Source organism: Elephas maximus, chromosome 15 (assembly GCF_024166365.1).
Source record: "Elephas maximus indicus isolate mEleMax1 chromosome 15, mEleMax1 primary haplotype, whole genome shotgun sequence".
Classification (NCBI taxonomy): Eukaryota; Metazoa; Chordata; class Mammalia; order Proboscidea; family Elephantidae; genus Elephas; species Elephas maximus.
The window spans coordinates 43,859,077-43,880,418 of NC_064833.1; the positions used below are offsets into that span (position 1 = coordinate 43,859,077).

General features: G+C 39.7%; 2 protein-coding genes across 2 annotated transcripts in view; one reads left to right on the forward strand and one right to left on the reverse strand.

Annotated features, from left to right (window-relative positions):
- The window catches only part of POP1 (POP1 homolog, ribonuclease P/MRP subunit), a 28,718-nt gene extending 19,807 nt beyond the window's left edge, over positions 1 to 8,911 (reverse strand). Inside the window, exons 1-4 of the mRNA XM_049854153.1 lie at positions 8,744 to 8,911; positions 4,028 to 4,171; positions 3,170 to 3,337; positions 1,900 to 2,075 (exon numbers count right to left, since the gene is read on the reverse strand). Coding sequence (XP_049710110.1) covers positions 1,900 to 2,075; positions 3,170 to 3,337; positions 4,028 to 4,169 — 486 coding nt within the window. The 5' untranslated portion in view covers positions 4,170 to 4,171; positions 8,744 to 8,911. The remainder of the gene's footprint in view (positions 1 to 1,899; positions 2,076 to 3,169; positions 3,338 to 4,027; positions 4,172 to 8,743) is intronic.
- A 10-nt stretch (positions 8,912 to 8,921) lies between these two features.
- RIDA (reactive intermediate imine deaminase A homolog) lies at positions 8,922 to 19,412 on the forward strand. Its single transcript, XM_049854154.1, has 6 exons — positions 8,922 to 9,086; positions 15,106 to 15,211; positions 16,466 to 16,520; positions 16,795 to 16,863; positions 17,411 to 17,466; positions 18,834 to 19,412. Exons 1-6 carry the CDS (start codon positions 9,022 to 9,024, stop codon positions 18,894 to 18,896), a joined length of 414 nt encoding a protein of 137 aa, XP_049710111.1. The 5' UTR covers positions 8,922 to 9,021; the 3' UTR covers positions 18,897 to 19,412.
- The last annotated feature ends 1,930 nt before the right edge of the window (positions 19,413 to 21,342 follow it).

Consider the following 21,342-nt stretch of genomic DNA (forward strand, 5'->3'; position numbering starts at 1 on the left):
AAAGTTAAATGCTAGGAGCTGAAAACAACTAATTTTAGATTAAGTTGAGTGCCTTACAGACCCCCAGTACCAAAAAAAAAAAAATTAAAGCCATTGCCATTGAGTCGATTCCAATTCATAGTGACCCTATAAATACTTAATTTCTTAACGGATTACCTTTCAGTTAAGCTATTTCAGTGAAAACAGAGAAACAGAAAAGAGGCAATAGAAAAAGTGAAGATATTAAGAGCTGGACAAACCTGGGAAGGAATCACAGTTCTATTATTTTCTAACTGAGTAAGCTTCATAGATTATGAAGATTAGAATATTTCTAAAATGTCCAACACAATAACACAGGTTTAATAGATAATATTAATAACCTACCCAGCAGCTCCTAGGAAGAAAGGCCTGGCAATCTGCTTCCGTAAAGATTACAGCCAAGAAAACCCTAGGGGGCAGTTCTACTACGTCACATGGGGTCACTATGAGTTGAAATTGACTCAATGGCACCCAACAAAAACAGCAATACTAGATAGGAAGAGAAAGTAAATCAAACGCTAGTTTTGTTTGTTTGCTTTTAACCTCTATGACTATAACTAAAACCAAAGCTAAGGACCAAAATTACAAAAGTTAGGAAAATGCACGCCTTTCATTTCAGTTAGGCTACTGACAGACAAGTGCTAATGTAAGGAAACATACCTTACATCAAATCTAGGAAGTACAATTCATGGTTAGTTTTTACTCTTACTGTCTTCCATACCCAGGCTAAACACTTGTGAAAAAAAAATCTTTTCCACTAGTTTGTGAGCCTTTGAAGGTAAGGGCTTTACCCTCTCGAACACTGTCCCCACCACCTAGCACAGTACCTGGTACACAGAAGGCACTCAATAAATAAATTTTGAATCAATAAAGACGAGTAGCCTGTACAGCCTTATGATGGTCAAGCTGAGAGTTTTGGTGAAGTCGAAAAAATTAGACTTGTGCAAAAATGACATCACAAGTTTTAGCTTTCAACTTGAAAAAACTCAAAAGGCAGATACTAGACACTGATGCTGATTGTCTATCTTCCAGCAGCAAGCTGGCCACACTCCCAAAACACAGAGCTAAAATAGCTCGGCTGGTAAGGGGAGGGGAGTCAGAATTTAATTCTAAATCTGGTAGGGGAACATCAACTACTTAACACCATTAGAAGAGAGGGGTTCATGTTTGGATCAAAGATTCTATAGAAGGATCTTGATCAAAAGGGAGGAAATGCAAATCAGAATTTTAAATTCTCATAAAATCCAGACTATCTGGAGACATGGAGGCTGGATGACCCCCCAAACTACTGCCCTGACATAATCTTTAAACCTTAAACCAAAAATATCCCCTCAAGTCTTCTTAAAACCAAACAATAGTTTAGCTTAATAGTAAAGAATGTCTGCCTTGAGCATAGCGCTCTTTTAAGAACCATCTATACAGGATGAAATTAACAATAACAACTCAAAAAGATTAGATAGGAAATATAGGGGGCAGTGAGTTTATGTTAATAGGGGAGGGACAATTTGTAAAAGAAGGGTGAGAATGGCTGCATAACTTGAAGAATGTAATCAATGACACCAAATTGTGCATGTTGAAATCGTTGAATTGGTGTATGTTCTGCTGTGTATGTCCTCAACAACAACAAAATAAAATAAATTATTTTTAGAAAGCGGGGGAGGTGTTCCAAATGCCATATTTAAAAGCAGCAGTAATATCCAACTGCCTGCTAATTTGGCAGGCTGGGGTGCAGGAGGAGAAGAAAATGAAGGATTAAACGAAAAACATATAAAAAGTGAGCAACCTTTGGCTTTTCATTTGTTTTCATTTTAACAAATTCTATTAGGTCAATTTCTTTTAGGAACTACTAACCTAAAAATTTACGCTAAGTAAAACCCATACCTCTTTCTGGGCGATCTCACGTAAGCGTCGAGGGAGGCGTTTGACGTTGTGGCTCATGGCTCTTCGCCTCATGTGCCGTGGCAGTGTCTGGAAAACCATGGAATTAGAAGACTTCTGGGTCACCGCTTTTAACATAGCACTGATTTCAGCAGCTCGGGCCTGAGCAAAAGTAGAAGCTGTCAAAAGGAAATAGCACTTTCATTAAAAACAGCAAGTCTTGAGTCAACACTTTTTCTGCTGAATTTCACAAAGAAGACAGACTTGCAGTACGTCAGCTTTCAATTTACCCACCTCTCTAATCCCCTATACGTGAGCTTTCAATTTACCCACCTCTCTAACCCCCTACTAGTTGTATACCAATAGCGGTTGTCTTGTTTCATGCGACTATGGAATGATTCTTCTTCAACCTTTCCATTTTTCAAGTTTTCTACAAGAATTCACTTTTATTTCTCTAGTCAGAAAAATAAGTTTAAGATCAAAGTTTACAAAGTTATTTGAAATGGAGGCTATGTGCAATATAGTACATGCAATACATGCACGTGCAATATAATCACAGCCATTTTTAAGTGCATGCTCACACAGGGAAACACAGAAAAGACAAAACTGTATCAATGGTTTTGATTCCAAGTGATTTTTTTTTCTCACTATTTTCTGCCTTTTCCAAATACGTGACTATTCTTACTACTGGTTTTCTTTGTTGAAAAGTGTTTTTTTTTTTTTAAAAGTAGACAGGGTGCTGGAGAAATTTAAGTGAATTCCTCCCAGAAAGCCATAAAGAGAGACCAGAAGGCACATCTAAGGTGGCAGAGTATAGGGTTTATGTGGTAATGGGGATGGGGCTGAGGGAGACAGGGGGCAATGAGGCCAGAATAGGCCTACAGTTAGGTATTTAAAGGCATTAAATGCCTTTAGAGTATGTTAAGTTTGGTTTCATCTTTGGAGAATGCCATGCTGAGGATTTTGAATAGCATTTTATGTTTTTAAAAAGGGAAAGGAAAGGGAGAAGTCAAAAAGATTTTAACATCAGAGAGGAAGAGTTCAAAAATAGGGATGTGTAAGAAAATAGAAACTGAAGGAAGAGCAATCAGCCCAAGGAAGCTATAGCCAAAGTCAAGGCCACAGATAAAAATGACCCAAAGAGGAAACAGCAGAGGAGAGATGGGGAAGGCAGAGGCAAGACACTGCAGAGGGCAATTTGTTGGCATATCTGACTGCACTAGAAACAAAGAACCCATGATATAATCAAATTCATTTTTTTATAAACACCTACCAGTTATATACTTGGGAATCTCCTGGGACGTGCCCTCAGGGCCTGCTTTCCATCCTCCCTTTTTCCTAAACATTACTTTGGAGGAAGATTGCTCATTCACATCAGAGTCAGACAGAGAATGGTGGGTCACTTTGGTTTCCTGCTGTTGTGAAGTTCCAGAATGAGACTCTAGTATATTTTCAAAAAGAAAACAAACAGAAATGTCACTCTTATCTGAGAAGATTATCGTGAATAATTAACATTGTTGGGTGGCAACACAGATCATGTTTTTCATCCTACAACAACTTTGTAAGGTGGCTATTATCATTCCCCTTTCAAAAAGGAGGGATCTCAGGTAAGGAGGTGAATTATCTTGCCCAAGGTCACGTAACTAGTAGGCAGCATACTAGGTATTCTGCCTACTAGTATGACATATTAGAACGACGTATTAAAGCACCTTAAATATAACAAATATAAGGGAAATTTTCTCCATATAAAACCAGAAAAAACCAAACCCATTGCCATTGAGTCAATTCTGACCCATAGCAACCCTATAAGAGAGCGTAGAACTGCCCCATAGGGTTTCCAAGGCTGCAAATCTTTACAGAAGCAGACTGCCACATTGGTCTCCCATGGAGTGGCTGCTGGGTTTGAACCGCCAACGTTCCAGTTAGTAGCCAAGCACTTAACCACTGTGCCACCAGGGCTCTATGGGCCAGTTCTACTCTGTCCTATAGGGTTGCTATGAGTTGAAATCCACTCAGCGGCAATGGGTGTTTTTTTTTTTTTTTTAATTTTTAGATAATGACCCTCAAATCAAGTTGGCAAAAGCAATTTGATCTACATGGGAATGGAGAGAGAGCATCATGTGTGTCTTACCTTGCTTTTGAGTTTGGGCAGGTTTTCCACCTCCATTATGATGCTTTCCACCTCTATTAGCCGCAAAGCCAGAGAACAAAGTCACATTGGTGGGCTGGTTTCTCATTTTCTTAGCATGTTTTCTCTCTTTTGCATTAGACATATCTGGAAAGGAAGTAATAAATTTAATACAGGGAGAAGAAACTTTCATTTAAAAATAAAAATTATTACACGTGGGTTAACGACAATGTTATGACAGTACTGATCTACAGCAGCGATTCATAACCAGGGAGCTCCCTGTCTTTACACCAAAAACTGATTCAGAAGGAAATTAACAATTCTATAGATGGAAGAGACCATATTACTACATTCCAGTTTGTACTGCCAATAATTAAATCATACACAAACTGGTGACACTGCATAAAGCCTGCTAGAAGAATGAAAAATGAGATGTAAGATAAGATCGCCATGCCAGTGGTAAAAAAAAAAAAAAAAAAATAGCAAAAACATTTTGTCTTGATTCTGAGGTGAAATAAGAGCTACCTCAATCAATGAAATATAGAACATGCTATTCCAAAATGACAGCCTTTATAAAAACTGATGATAAATTATTGATGTTTTCATTTTTATTACTGATATGAGACCAGCTACATCTTCAATTTATAACAGCAAAAGACAGTGGTTTCAATTTAAAGAAAGATAAAGGGTAAAAAGAGTGGATTTCGACTCATAGCAACCCTATAGGACAGAGTAGAACTGACCCATACAGCCCTGGTGGCACAGTGGTTAAGTGCTTGGCTACTAACTGAAAGGCTGGCGGTTCGAACCCAGCAGCCACTCCATGGGAGACCGATGTGGCAGTCTGCTTCTGTAAAGCAGAGTTGCTCTCAACTCTATCAAACTTAACACCCCTGTTCTTACTGAATAATTTGAAACACACTTGTTTTCATTTTGAAATGAATTTCATTAATAACTATAATCCATTAGGCACAAAACTTTTATCAATGTATGGTCTACAATATATGCCCTAACTGTAACATAAAGGAGAACTAAAAAGTAATTTTAATAAAATAATACATATTTCCATACGTAAATATTTCACAACTATACTAGATGACATTACAAAAAGAGATATTTTGAACCCACGGGGATAACTCATAACAACACAGGCACCAGCACAAGCATTGGCATAAGTCAACAAAGCTAGCCGAAGGGTCCTGGAAGTCTGGGTGCCATAGTTATTAACTCTTTCATTGCTGGCTATAGGGAAATTTGAAGGGTCCTGCAAGGAGGGGACGCTAGAGGATACGAAGGCTTGGTGTAGCAGCTATTTACCAAGCTGTTCTTGAATTATTTCAATATTTAAATACAAGTCTTACTTGAATCTATACACAGAATTACCATGAATGCAACAGCTCAAAGGCAAATACAGGTGTGTTGTGCTAGTGCCTCACAACAGAAGTTGACAATGCCACTGGTGACATAATTTTCCAAACTTGTGTACAATTCTTAGTAAAGTGCCAAATAAAAAAAAAGTGCAACTTCCCCCTTGATTTATTGCATTCCTGGAAAACTCAGTGTGTGTTAAACCTGTGCAACTAATACTTTCATGTCAGAGTTAGGTGGTGGGCTACTGGGGGAAGTTTCTACACACTATAAGATGTCTAACATCACTGGCTTCTCCCCAACTGCCAGCAGTGTTACCCAAACGTCAACCAAACCAGTTGCCATCAAGTTGACTCTGATTCATGGTGACCCCATGTGTGTCAGAGTAGAATTGTGCTCCGTAGGGTTTTCAATGGCTGATTTTTCAGAAATAGATCACAGGGCTTATCTTCCGAGGCACATCTGGGTGGACTCAAACCTCCAAACTTTCAGTTAGCAGGGGAGCACATTAACCATTTGCAATACCCTGAGGTATTGCTATCCAATCATTACTCCAACTAAGAACATCCACACAAACTTCCAAAATGCCACATCAGGGTCTATGCCACTTCCACTGAGAGCCACTGAATTAACTATCACCCATTTTATTCACTTATAAAAACCTCATGAAAAATTAAAAGCAGCCAGCCTGTGTGGGTGTCGTGTTTAAGAGCTTTGGCTGTAGAGTTACAAACACGTTCCTTAACTTTTTAGTTGTGTAATCCTTAGGAAAATTGCTTTCCCTTTTTCAGCCTCAGTCTCCTCTATAAATGGGATTAATCACAAAGTTGCTGTGATAATTAAACAAGGCAATGTACATAACACACTTAGCATGGGGCTTTGCACAAAGTGCTCAATATATGAGCTATTATTCTTAAATAATAAATGAAATAACAGATTCATTATCATTTCACTTTTTTACTCCATTTGACTTTCATCTAAATGAAAGACAAATAAACCTACATTTAAAAACATTGTTCAAATTAAGCAAGATTTATAAAGCAGTTGAAGCCCTGGTGGCACTGTGGTTAAGCACTTGGCTGCTAAGCAAAAGGTCAGCTGTTAGAACTCAACAGCCATTCCAAGGGAGAAAGATGTGGCAGTTTGCTTCATAAAGATTACAGCCTTGGAAACTCTATAGGGCAGTTCTACTGTGCCCTATAGGGTTGCTATGAGTCGGAAACCACTCGAAGGCAACAGGTCTATAAAGCAGTTGGAGTTCTGCAAAGTCACTTGGCTAGTGAAGCACAAGATTCCTATCAGTGTTCATTAAGAACCATTCAAAATAAGGTTAGATAGGAACCTTAGGGGACAGTGAGTTTCTTAATGGAGGAGGAACAACTCAGAAAATGAGGGTGAGAATGGTTGCACAACTTGAAGAATATAATCCATGTCACCGAATTGTACATGTAGAAATGGTTAAATTGGTTTCTTTTTGCTGTGTATATTCTCAACACCAATAACAAAATTAAAAAAAGAAAAATTCGAAGTAATTTTATGAAACAATTTAGTTCATCAACTGTTACCTGCTTGAATCAGAGCTTACCCAGCAGAGTATCGCCAAGACAGAACACCACCCTGGGAGCCCTGACTCTGCTCAGACTAGAATGGGTTGGGGACAGGCTGGGACCAGGGGCTTGGGATAAGCTTGGAAAGTCACATCTCTGAGCTTTAGGTTCCAAACTAAAAAATTAGTGGATTGAACTAGCAGTAGTCCTCAAACAGTTCTAACGGCAGGAGAGAATGAATGCAAAGTCTGAGGATTTAGCCTAAAACTGTTTCCAGAAGGATCTTAACTCTTACCGTAAACATTCAAATTTTACACCTTACCTTAACAGTCATAGTTTGCATTTGTTTTCATACTCATTCACTATTCTCTATACACAAAAACAGCAAAAGAATAAGACGATGTATAACAGTATACTAAATTTTGCAGTATAAAAACCCACTGCCATCAAGTCGATTCCGACTCATAGCGACCCTACAGGACAGAGTAGAACTGCCCCATAGAGTTTCCAAGGAGCGCCTGGTGGATTTGAACTGCCGACCTCTTGGTTAGCAGCGGTAGCATTTAACCACTATGCCACCAGAGTTTCCAATATAAAATTCTGTTGCCATTCAAAGCGACCCTGTAGGACAGAGTAGAACTGCCCCATACGGTTTCTAAGGAGCAGCTGGTGGATTTGAAATGCCGCCCTTTTGCTTAGCAGCCAAGTTCTTAACCACTGCACCACCAGGGCTCCATACACATATAGCACAATGCAAAACTGGATAAAGGAAAGAAAAAGCATGAGTCAGCAGGAAAAATCAAAGAGAAAATAGGATTTCAGTTAGTTGGAATTTGGATAGATAGGGAAAAGTATCCAGGAATCTACTGTGTCAATTCAGGAGGACACTGGCCTGACTAAAATGGGGAGACAGAAGGCTGTATAGGCAAGGAGCCGAAACTGGAAGGGTATTTTTTTTATTCCACACCAAAGTCCCGAGCCAATGAAAACAGTCTGAGGAAGCAAGAAAGCGAAAATTTTAGCAGTAGGTAGGACAAAATGACAGGAAATGAAGAGGTTTTTCTTACGCTATGTTTAAAAAAAAAAAAAAAATTTTTTTTTTTTTTTTTATGTTGAGGAAGCAGGAGAGGACCAGGATCTTTTTCTCTATGGTATCCCCAGCACCTAACAGACTGCCTTGCACCAAGTAGGCGCTCAATATATATTTGTCAAATGAATGCACGCAAGCATAAATGAATGAGTGTGGCATACCTATAACGCATACAGTATTAACAAGATAAGACGTATGTATGCCAAGTACCACCCTTTGTGAAACCAGCACGACTGAATGTCTGCCCAGTGACCAGCTCTGGGACCATCGGTTGGATCAGGATCATTATCTTCCTTTTTGAAATGAGATCCCAAGTCCTAGGGCTCTGGTCAGGTCTAAGGGAAACGTGCAGAGACCTTGTAAAGCTTGAGGAGCACTCAGGAGAGGAAAAGGGGACCCGGGAGGGGCGGGAAGGAGACCAACGCCCAGATCTCAGGGTAGTCCCCTGGAGGCCCACTTTATTCCTTTACGGCGACAAAAGAGGAGGTGTAAGCTCATTCCTAGGGGCGGTGTGGAAAAATGGTAAACGCTGGGTCCCTAGGGTAAGGCCCGATGGAGGGGCGGGGCGGAGAAGAGAGGCCCGGGTGCGGGCAACAAGGAGGGAAAGGCGGCCAGTGCGATTGGAGGGAGAGAGGATGGGTAGCTGGGCCCGGGCGGTAGAGCATGCTTCCCCCAATCCCGGGGACCTGCAGGCACCAAGCCCTCAGGACCTACCTGCCAGATGCTCTGAGAGAGGAACCCTGGGCTCCCCGGGTCAGAACGTCAAGGCTCAGCGACAGAGCCCTCCGTAGCAACTAGCACTGCAAGGGGGCTGGAGGGCGCATGCGTCTGTCCGGCCGCTTCCTACACGTGGCCTGGAGGCAAGCCGGGACTACAACTCCCAGAATGCCGAGCGAAGCCTTGGGACCGAGCCTTTAACCCGAGCTGGTTAGTTTGGTGAGAAGTGCGTGGGGTGTCCTTTTTGCAGGGACTGCTGGACAAAAGGGCTAGCCATGTCGTCCTTGATTCGAAAGGTGATCAGCACGGCGAAAGCCCCAGCGGCCATTGGTCCCTACAGGTAACGTGACATGTGGGGGCGCGGGCGGATCCGGGGAGTGCGAGCTGCGGGGGGACTACGGGCTGGGGTCACTCCGGGTCAGAACCCGAGCGGGCCTTGGGATTCATCGGGGCAAACGCCATCTAACACGCGAGGAAACAGCTCGGGAAGCGGGCACAGCCAGCTGGGAGCAGCGGCGGGACTCGGAGCCTGTGCTTCCAGGGACTTCGTCCTAGCCTCGGGCTGTCTCGCGCCGGAGCTCAGCCTGCTTGGTGCCAGACTCCCCCTCTGGAAGTAGTCTAACCCTAATTTGTTTCTTTTTATTGATTTATTTTTAACCGCTTTATCGAAATATAATTATCATGGTATAAAATTCACCTGTTTCAAGTCTACAATTCAGTGATTTTTACTGTGTTCACAAAATTGTGCAACCGTCAGCACTATCCAATTCCAGAACATTCTCATTACCCCAAAAAAGGAACTCCATATTCATTAGCAGTCACTCCTCCTCCCTCCTTCCCCAGCCTCTGGCAACCACTTACCCACTTTGTCTCTATGGATTTGCCTACTCTGAACATCTCTTATAAATGGATGTCTTAGTTATCTAGTGCTGTTATAACAGAAATACCACAAGCAGATGGGTTTAACAAATTTATTCTCTCACAGTCTAGGAGGCTAGAAGTCTGAATTCAGGGTGCCAGCTCCAGGGGAAGACTTTCTTTCTCTGTCAGCTCTGGAGGAAGGTCCTTGTCAGCCTTCCCCTGGTCTAGGAGCTTCTCAGTGCAGGGACCCAGGGCCCAAAGGACATGCTCCCCTCCTGGTCCTTCTTTGTGGTGTGAGGTCTCACCCCTGCCTGCTCCATCCCTCTTTTATATCTGAGAAGAGTTTGACTGAAAATACAGCCTAATCTGGTACTTAGTGTCTTGTCTCACTAACGTTATTGAGGTTAGAATTTATAACACATAGGAAGGTCACATCAGATCACAAAATGGAGGACAACCACACAATACTGGGAATCATGGCCTAACCAAGTTGACACATTTTGAGGGGACACAATTCATTCCGTAACAATGGAATCATACAATATGTAGCCTTTTGTGAATGACTTCTTTCACATAACATACAGCATTTGATCTGAGCCCTGGTGGCACAGTGATTAAAACACTTGGCTGCAAAGATTCTGCAGTTGGAACCCACCAGCTACTCCACAGGAGAAAGATGTGGCAGTCTGCTTCCATAAAGATAGAAGTGTCTTTTGATTTTAAGGAGTGAGTCCCATCCATAACAAATGTGGGTGTCTTTTCTGGAGAGAGCTGAGTTATTTTCACAACAGTGTTTAGCAAATAGAAATCCCTGTATATCTACGTAAGTCATCTTGTTGTGTGCCCACCAGTCGATTCTGACTCGTAGTGACCCCATAGGACAGAGTAGAACTGTCCCGTAGGGTTTCCTAGGCTGTAATTTTTACAGGATAAGATCGCCAGGTCCTTTCTCCTCCTGAGCCCGCTGTGGGTTCCAACTGCCAACCTTTAGGTCAGCAGCCCAGCGCTTAACCATTGCACCACCAGGGCTCCTCACGTATGTCTTAGAACTCACTTTTTACAGCGTGTCTAGAATTGCATTATGATGCTTATGAATTCATTGCTTGTGCTCATTTCCCACAACAAAGATCATTATGTGTACTAAATATATGTATTTGTGTATAGCTAAATATATGTATACTGGCCAGAAAGTCTAGCTTGTGTGCATTTATTTCCACTTGTCAGAAGTGCTGTTGAATGAGAGGAAATAAAGAGGTTTTTCTTTTACTGTATTCTTTGGAAGCGATAGAGGACATGGGTCTTGACTTTTTCTCTGGTATCCACACCGCCCAGCAGAGTGCCTTGCATGAAGTTGCTGCTCAATATATATTTGTTGAATGAATGTATACGTGCATAAATGAATGAGTCTGGCATGGCTATAATGCATATATTTAACAAGATAAGATTTATGCCAAGTATTTACTTTCTGACACAGCCTTGCCTATCCTTTGGATTTCCCTTATCAACTACGGTACCTGACACATAGTAAGTGCTTAGTAAAAACTGTATTCAATCACTATTATCCAGTTGAAATGCTGCTAATTTTCAGTATTTTATGTTGAAGAGTAAACCACTCCCCAACCAACTAGTTATATCATGATAAAATTGAATGAACATTTTTAAGAACCATTTGGAAACAAGAGACCTGTTTAGCTGCTATGTGCATGGAGTTTGTAGTGAGTGCATTTTTTAAATAATCCTGGGTCCTGTCCAGGAAAAAATTCAAATGTGTTGAACTTTGAGTCCTGGGCATTGGGATGCATGAGGTGCTGTCACTAATTAACTAATGAACTGAGCACATTTCAGCAAGACTGCAGGTCAGAACCTTGAGAGATTTCAACATCACTTCACTATTGCATTGCTAACGTAGCACCTGATTATAAATTTTTGAAGTGATAGGCCCTGTGATGTAGATTATGACATGTGATAATTACTAGGATGATTCGAAAGTGGTGTTACCACCCTTTGTCTTGTGTAGAACAATGCACTTTTCACTTTTCTGGAGCCTCACAACTTGTCTATGGATAGTAGGACTCTTATGCTCAGGAAATACCAATTTGCCAACTGTCCAATTACTCTTTTTTTTTTTTTAATTATATAGCAAAAAAATTGCCAGTTTAACCATTTTTGAGTGTATAATTCAATAATATTAATTATATTCATGTTGTGCAACATCACCGTTTCCAAAAGTTTTCATCATCCCAAACAGAAGCTCAGTACTCCTTAAACAGTAACTCCTATTCCCCTAAGCCCTGGTAACCATTAATAATCTTCTGTCTCTATGCATTTGAGTATTCCACATACTTCACATAATGCAGTCATACAATATTTGCCCTTTTGTGTCTGGCTTATTTCACTTAGCGTGATGTTTTCGAGTCGCCTGTTTTGTTTACCCATTCATGTGTTGATGGACACTTGGGTTGTGTCTGCCTTTGGCCATTGTGAATAAGGCTGCAGTGAACACTGGCATATCAAATTCTGCGTACTTTGTCCAGCACATCTATTTACTAATCTGTAAGATAAGACTTCGCATAGCTCAGGTAGCCTCAGAGTTCTAGTACTTACTTTTAATATTCTGAGAATAAATGAGTCCCTTTTTATTTTAATAAAGTTTCAAATTATAATGCTTATGGACTTGAACTGTGTTGCAAACATGGGAAGACTTGAAGGTGCTTTGCAAAGGTCATAAACAGACTACTGGTTCTCCACAGGACACTTCAAAGAAACAGTGTTAGCTGATGTTACCATTCAGCCTGAGAAAAACTTAGAAACCAAGTTCAGCAGTTACCTATTTGTGGGCCAGGGTGGGAGGGTGAAGTAGTTGAGAAGAGTTTAAATGTATCTGCTTCAGCTCTCCAGAGCCCACACTATAAGCTAAAAAAAAAACAAACCAAACCCCTTGCCATCCAGTCCATTGCAACTCATTGTGACCCGATAGGACAGGATAGAACTGCCCCATAGGGTTTCCAAGGAGCGGCTGGTGGATTCAAACTGCCACGTTTTGGTTAACAGTCAAACACTTAGCCCCTGCACCACCAGGGCCCCATACACTAAAAGGTCTTGTTATTGACAATCCAAAATAAAACATCAACAGGTAGTTACTGTGTGCCCCCTATGTGCAAGGAATCACCTAGGCCCTACACAGATGCAAAGACATAGTAAGATACTGTGCTGCCCTCAAGGAGCTTAGTCTAAAATAGGGTAAGAACCCAAAACCCATTGCCAGCAAGTTGATTTTGACTCATAGTGACCCTATAGGACAGAGTAGAACTGCTGCATAGGTTTCCAAGACTGTCACCTTTACGGGAGCAGACTGCCACATCTTTATCCCATGAAGCAGCTGGTGGGTTCAAATCGCCGACGTTTTGGTTAGCTGCTGGGCCACCAGGGCTCCTAGAATAAGAACCACTGGACCACCAGGGCTCCCTAGAATAAGAACAGGACTAGCTATAACATAAGGCCAGATGCTGTACATAGTTATCATTTTCATAAAAAAGGTTCAACCAGAGGCCTTCTGGGACTCAGGAAAGAAAGGCTTAGTTACTTAGGGAAAATGAGATGTGTGTGTGTATAATGTGTTCCATTGTAGTTTTGTTTATAATAGCAAATTATTGGAAACAACAGGGACAGATACATTAAAGTACATCCCTACAATGCATCCCCTAAAAATGAGGCCCCATACTACATGCAGCATGGAAAGAGCTCCCTGATATACTGTTAAGTGAAAAAAGTGAAATGTAGAAGAGTGTTTAATATTCCATATTTTGTGTAAAAGGGAAGAATATACACTCATCTTGATTCCCATGTGCGTGAAGAAACTGGAAGCATCTGTGAATGAGACCAGTGGTTGTCTGGGGGCTGGGAACTGAGCAAATGGGGAACAAAATAGAAGACTTCACTGCGATTCTTTGTATCTTTTCTGGGGTTTTGAGCCCTAGGAATGTTCCACCTGGTCAGAAAATTAAATTATAAGGAAAAAAAAGATGTGGTTGAGAAGATCAGGACAACCCTCATGAAATAAAAAATAGGAAAGTTTAGAGCATGTTGGAAAATTGAAAATACAGGGAACTGGATTTTTAAATGAGCATTCAAATATTAAATCTTCTGAATTAAGGACAACATTAAGACTTTTCTTTTTATCAACATCTGTAAAACGAAGAAGCATTCTTTATCCCAAAACTAATAAATTTCCTCCTTTCAGGTTGATTTTTTTGCCTTTTTTTCAGGTATCAATGCAGCATCGTCTTTTTTTTTTGGTATAATTTTATACTAATTCTGAAATTTAGTATCTTTATTGCAGAAAAAGTCCAAAAGTAAGCACTTGGCAGAAATGAAGTACTGTACCCTCACAAGTGGATCCTTACTTGACTCTTGAAAAACAAGTGACCAATCTCATCTGAGAATACTTATTTTACTTCTTTTCTTAGAGTGCTTCTTGGTACTGCATTTTGTTTGTTGGTTTTACAGCTTGGTTAAGATGTAATTTACATATAATAAAATTCACCCATTTTTAAGTGTTAGAGTCTCATGAGTTTTGGTATGTGTACAGAGTTGTGTATCCACTACCATGGTAACGTTTCAGAACACTTCCGTCACCCAGTAAAATTCCCGTATACCCCTCTGCAGCCTGTATTCATCCACCCCATCGGTAGCCCCAAGCAACCACTAAGCTGCTTTCTGCTGCTATAATTTTTCTTTTCTAGAACTTCAAATAAATAGGATCAAATAATGTGTGTAGTGGTTCATTTCCTTTTTATTTCTGAATAGTATTCCATTTGTGTGGATACACCACTTTTTTTTTTAAACCCATTCAACAGTTGATAATTGTTTAGGGTGTTTCCTTTTTTTTCTGCTATCATGAGTGATGCTGTTCTGACCATTCATGTAAAGTCTTGGTGTGAACATACGTTTTCATTTCTCTTGGATAGAAGTGTAGGAAAAAAATTGTTGGGTTGTAAGTTAAGTTTATATTTCTAAGAAACTGCCCAGCTGTCCCCCAAAGTGGCTGTACTATTTTATATTCCCACCAATAATGTATGATGGTTCCAGTGGCTGCACATGCTTGCTTGTGATTATCAGGGTATCTTACTGTATGCAGTGGTACTTTGCTGTGGTTTCAATTTGCATTTTCCTAATGGCTAAACAACAACAGTGACTAATAATGTTGAGCATCTTTCGTGTGTTCCTTGGCTCTTCTTATATCTTTTTTTGTTTAATATCTGTTCAAATCATTGTCCTTTGTTAGATATGTTTTATAAATATTTTCTCCCAATCTGCGACTTCCCTTTTTACTTCCTTAGAGATGTCTTTTGGGTAAAAGTTTTTACTTTTAATGAAGTCCAATTTATCAGTTTTTGTCTTTTTTCTTTTACAGTTTGTGTTTTTTGTGTCCTATCTAAGAAATCTTTTGGCACTGAATTTCATATTTTTTATTTGACACTTGGTTTCTGTCATTACAGTCAAGCTGTGTTAATCGACAGGACAGTTTACATTTCGGGACAGATAGGTATGGACCCTTCAAGTGGACAGCTTGTGCCAGGAGGGGTGGTAGGAGAAACTAAACAAGTAAGTCATTTCCCACATTTGAACTTTCCTTTCATACAACTTTTTATTATTTTTTTATTAAAAATTCACTGACAGATTTGTTTTATAGAGATTACCAGATAAATGTGTTTTAGCTACATACTACTTGATTAAGACAGTTTTATATAAGTTGAGAGTTGAAAATTCGATGAGTCATTTAACAACCAAAAAGAAATTCCTTCTCTTTATGACTAAGGTGTCTGTAAACCTGAATTGTCAAAATCAGAGAACTTCTTGTCACTTCCACACAGACTGGGAAATTTTCTTTTTAGAGCCACCGACCTGGAAAAACAAAACAAAAAATAGCACCATAGAGCTCAAAGTCAGCATTTTTCAGAAAGAGAAAAATAGCAAAGATTGCACACAATATGTTTTTAAAATAGGAATGAGGAATATAATTCTATCCAATAAATGCCACAGGTAAACATACCCAAAAATAGAAAACAACCTAAATGCCCATCCATAAGGAGTTGGTTGAGTAAATTATACTAGATCCATTGGAAGGAATTGATATAAAAAGATCTCTAAGGTAAATTGTCCCATGGTAAAACCAAGATGCAGAATAGCAGGCACCATGTGCCACCGTGTGTCTGTGTCTGTGTGCTCAAAGATGTGTACGTTGATGTTGGTATAAGCATTGAGTGTCTCTGGAAATAGAAGAATCTAGGAACAGTGGTTGCCTCTGTGGGGTGAAACTGGAGAAGAGGGAGTGAGGGCAGGAGACATCTTTCATTGCGTGTGCTTTTGTAGCTTTTGCCACATAAATTAAGGAGAGGGTTAAAAAAAAAAAATGTTTTTGCAAAGGCCATAGTGTCAAATATATATACAATTTACAAATATTGTTTTTTAGAAAAAGAAAAAAGAGCCTGATAAATACTGCTTTAATAAGAAAACATTTTTTCAATGCCTACTAATTCATACTTATCCTTGAATTAAGATAGAGCTTAATGGGCGTTGGCTGAAAACAGCACATAGTTTGGCACCGAGGAAGGGACCTTTGACCAGTCCTTTCAATCACAGAAGGAGACAGGCTTCTCACTGTATTTCAGAAAGATTTATTACATCAAAGGAAAGCCAGGGAGCAACTCATCTGTATAGAGGCAGCCCAGAAAGAGTAGGCAGAATTTTTCTGCAGCAAAGCTATTTAAGAAGGCATCAGTAAAAGATGATTAACTGAATTTAATTAAAACTTGAATGTCGCATCAGTGCCTTAGACTAGTCTGGTGTGATTCACAGGCTCTTACAAATATTGGTGAAGTTCTGAAAGCTGCAGGCTGTGACTACAGTAATGGTGAGTTCCCTGACGTTGCTTTACCTTTCTGTCTGGTATTTCTGTGGTCTTTTGGAAGAACACATGGAATCCAATAATACGTTATGCCGTATCGTTATTGCTTCTTAGAGTTGTTGTTTTAGTGCTCTGGCAAATGACACCTTTAGTTCTCCTTTCCTTCTTATTTCAGTCCCATATTAATCAAGACAGTCACAGAACCAGATACTGTTTTTCTAAGTAATATTTCGGATTGGACCCAATAGCTAAACCTATTGATGACATATATATCTTCCAGTGGTGAAAACAACTGTGTTGCTGGCTGACATAAATGACTTCACTGCTGTAAATGAAATCTACCAACAGTGTAAGTAACTTGGTTTTACTCTTGTTTTTCATTTTAAAGAGAAACAAATCTGTTAATATCAATGAGTGCCTATGATGAATTAAGGGTGATAGAAGAGGCTGAAGAAATTGCAATAGTTCTGCCCTAAAAGAGCTAATTGTCTGGTGGAAGTATATAGTATGTCTCTGTGAAAAAGATCTAAGATGTTTCTATTGCATTTCTTAGAATAATGTAACTCTACAAATTCATTTTCGTATGGTTTAACTTTGTTACACCCTTCTTAGGCTTTTTAAGCCCTCGTAGTAATTTTTTCACACATCGAACAAGATCAAAGTGTCAGAGTATGTGAATGTTTTCATTTGTTTTCCAGAAATCAAAGTCATTTAGAAAAGTATTAAATATAAGAATCATACGACAAAGTATTTTCTGAAATATGAGCTTTTTTTATGTTGCTTATAACTAAGAACTCCATAGTCTATGAAGCACTTACCAGAGTCTTGCTTATGCAGTGTTGCGTAACAATACCATTATTTCTGAAAACTAAAATGAAATTTTTTTTGAAATTCAGTTTTCAAGAGTAATTTTCCTGCTAGAGCTGCTTACCAAGTTGCTGCTTTGCCGAAAGTAAGTATACTTTAAAAGGACTGAGAAGCAATTTTAATTTTCTACATGAACTAAGCACTGTGGAAGGGAATTTTTAAAAAGAAATTTTCCCTGCTTTCTAGGAGCTTAAAGTCTAAAATGAAACAGTTGATATTACACGCATGGGGAAAAAATTAAGATACTTTATAAGGCAATGCACACGTGGACGTAACAGAATCAGAGTACTTAAATTGTGAGGAAATGTAAAATAGCAGCTGTATTGTAGTAATGTTATTTAAAAAAAAAAAGTAGTAATGTTACTTAGGGACTATAAATTGGAGCCAGATTTGTGAGGTCTACAGTGAAAATTTTGTTTGACTGTTGTATAAGAAGAAATCCAGATCATTCATTAGAAAGGAGCCCTGGTTGTGCAGTGGTTAAGAGATTGGCTGCTAACCAAAACGTCAGCAGTTTGAATCCACCAGCCACTCCTTGGAAACTGTATGGGGCAGTTCTACTCTGTCCTTTTGGGTCACTGTGAGTTGGAAGCAATTCAACAGCAACAGGTTTGATTTTGGCTCCGTTAGAGAAATAATGTCTAAACCAGTGGAATATTTCTCACTATTCTTTTGTTTTTGATATTCTAATCTAACTGGAAGCTGTTTTCCTGTGACTCTTAACAACACAGTATTCCCACCTACAAAGAAACAGCTCTTTGTGACTTCCATTTGTAATTTTCCACTGAAGAAAATTTATCTTCTAAGAGTGGCATTTTTATTCCTTTAATTGGTTGTTACTTGTAATGATCAATATCATCAAACTTATTAGGATATTGGGTATAGAAGAGCGAGCACTGGGCTTACGATCACATGACATTGATTTGAATCTCTGACATTTAGATTTGTGATCTGGGATGAGTTAATTAATTTCTCTAAACTTCAGTGATTAAGAGCTGCCAACTGGAAGGTCAGTGGTTCAAACCCACCAGCTGCTCCCCAGGAGAAAGATGTAGCAGTCTGCTTCCATGAAGATTACAGCCTTAGAAACCCTGTAGGGTAGTTCTACTATGTCCGATAGGGTGGCTATGAGTCAGAGTTGACTCAATGGCAGTGGGTTTGGTTTTTTGGTTTTTAAGCTTCAGTGTATCATTCTGTGGCTTGGAGGGTGGTGGGGGGCCACTTGTCTTTGCTCCTTTGAGAACCGTATGAGGTGGCATAGGTAAACATGTCTAGCATAGTACCTGGCCTATCATAGATTTTTAGTGAAAATTTCCTCCTCCTTTCCTTCTTTGAAAAGTTTTATGATAATAATGTTGTTTTACTGTTAGCTGTATGTTTTTAGTAGCTATTATGGAGCACTCTTAATTTGTAAAAACTGATCCAAACATTGTTTCATTATTTTCCTTACAGGGAAGCCGTGTTGAGATTGAGGCAATAGCTGTCCAAGGACCACTCTCACCAGCATTACTATAAATGGGTCCAATGTTGCTTAATCTGGAATTTTCATAACATTTTTAAATTAACATCTTAATTTTTACAACTGATGTTCAGAGTGTAATTTTGACCTAAATATCTGAAGATTATTATGGAAATTCCCTATAATGGGGAGCTTGAACATGAATTGAAGATTAGATGATGAATCCAGTTGCTGATGTTGTAAGTTACATTTATGCACGCTCACATCACTGAATGTGGAAGAAGGTTCACTCATTACGTAGTTACTCAAATAAATAAAAGTGAAGGGAAACAATATCTAGAAAAGATAAGCTACTCTTCCTGAGAAATAATAGAGCTCACCTAATCTGATTAAAAAAAAAAAATCCCACTAATTTAATGCTGTGAAATATTTTTAGTTCTATAGGTGCTTCTGCTTCTACTTGAGTAAAATTATTCAAGTTGAATCCAGAGGCAAAGTAGAAGAAAGCGGACCAAAATTTTATAAAATAGGTAATATTTTTCTAATGGAAATAAAATAGATGTGCAAATTTTTCTTGGTGTCATTCCATCCATTTGTTTTTTTAACAGCTAGTGTGACATTTTATTTCATTGATAATACAAATTAAAGCCATTTAATGATGACAAAGAGAAGGATCTGCTGCAAAAGACCTCCTTAAAGCAAAGATGTCACTTTGAGGCCTAAGGTGCACCTGACCCAAGCCGTGGTATTTTCCGTTGCCTCATATGCATGCACAAGCTGGACAGTGAGTAAGGAAGACCAAGGAAGAATCGATGTCTTTAAATTATGGTATTAATGAAGAATATTCAGTATACCATGGACTGCTAGAAGAACGAACACATCTGTCTTGGGAGAAGCACTGCCAGAAAGCTCCTTAGAGGGAAGGATTGTGAGGGTTCATCTCATGTACTTTGGACATGTTATCAGGAAGAACCAGTGCCTGGAGAAGGACATCATGCTTGGTAAGATAGAGGGTCACCAAAAAAGAGGAAGACCCTTAAGGAGGTGGATTGACGCAGGGGATGCAACAGTGGGCTCAAACTTAGTATTGTGAAGATGGTACAGGACCAGGAGGTGTTTCATTCTGTTGTGCATGGGGTCGCAATGAGTCAACCAATTTAACAGCAGCTAGCAACAGTAACAAGAGAGAGAGCATCACTCAAAGCTTTACTTCTCATCAGCGTTCCTACATATATACACCATAAATCTCAACAAACTCTTTCCTACGTAGACCTCTGATGAACTTGGGTATCATAGGAATTTTTAAGGGACCTAAAGTTTAAGAAGTATTGGATTGCACACATACTTTTTTTCTGGCCTTATTTTTGTCTAGTTTTTAAAAACACACACAAAATAATTCCCTAATCCCCACATTGCCCCTCAGTTGTCTGTTTTTCTCTGAACTCAAATTCCATCCCCTGCGTGGCTTCGTCCCATTGCCGTTCACTGTTTAAAAGTGAAAAGCAGATGACTTCCTCCCCTAGTCAGAGAAGCATCTGTTGAGATGCTTGTTTATTTTATACAATTGACCAGCTCATTAATGAGACACTTCTTTCTGCTTTTAATAATAAGATTCTTTCAGTTGTGAATTACAGAAACTCAAACTAGTATTAAAAGAAAAAAACAGGCATTAATAGGTTCACATAACAGGGAGGTCCAGAATACAGCTGGCTTTAGGCATGGTGGGTCCAAATAACTAGTGACTCCATCTGTCTCTTGTGGAGAGGCGGCTGCCTGCAGGCCCAGGCATAGGAGCTACCAGTGCACTAACCTCAGCAGAAATACAACTTCCTGATAGTTCTAGCAGGAGTCTCAGGGAAGCCTCTGATTGGTCCAGCTCAAGTGAGGGGCCCATACCTAATCAATCATCAAAGTCAAAAAAACCAAGTTGCCCTCGAGTTGATTCCAACTCATTGTAACCCTATAGGACAGAGTAGAACTGTCCCATAGGGTTTCCAAGGAGCAGCTGGAGGATTTGAACTGCTGACCTTTCGGTTAGCTGTCGAGCACTGAACCGCTGTGCCAGGAAATTAGATACTCTGGCTAGGCTGGGCCTAAGAGGCATCAAAAAATAAAACCTTGCCATCAAATCAATTTCAACTCATAGCAACTGTCATGGATTGAATTGTGTCCCCCCAAAATATTGCCAACTTGGTTAGGCCATGATTCCCAGTATTGTGTGGTTGTCCTCCATTTTGTGATTGTAATTTTATGTTAAAGAGGATTAGGGTGGAATTGTAACACCCTTACCCAGGTCACATCACTGAGCCAATGTAAAATAAATTTCCATGGGGTGTGGCCTGCACCACCTTTTATCTCTCAAGAGTTAAAGGGAAGTGAGCAGAGAACAAGGACCTCATACCACCAAGAAAGCAGTGCCAGGAGCAGAGCACGTCCTTTGGGCCCAGCGTCTCTGCATGGAGAAGCTCCTAGTCCAGGGGAAGATTGATGAGAAGGCCAACA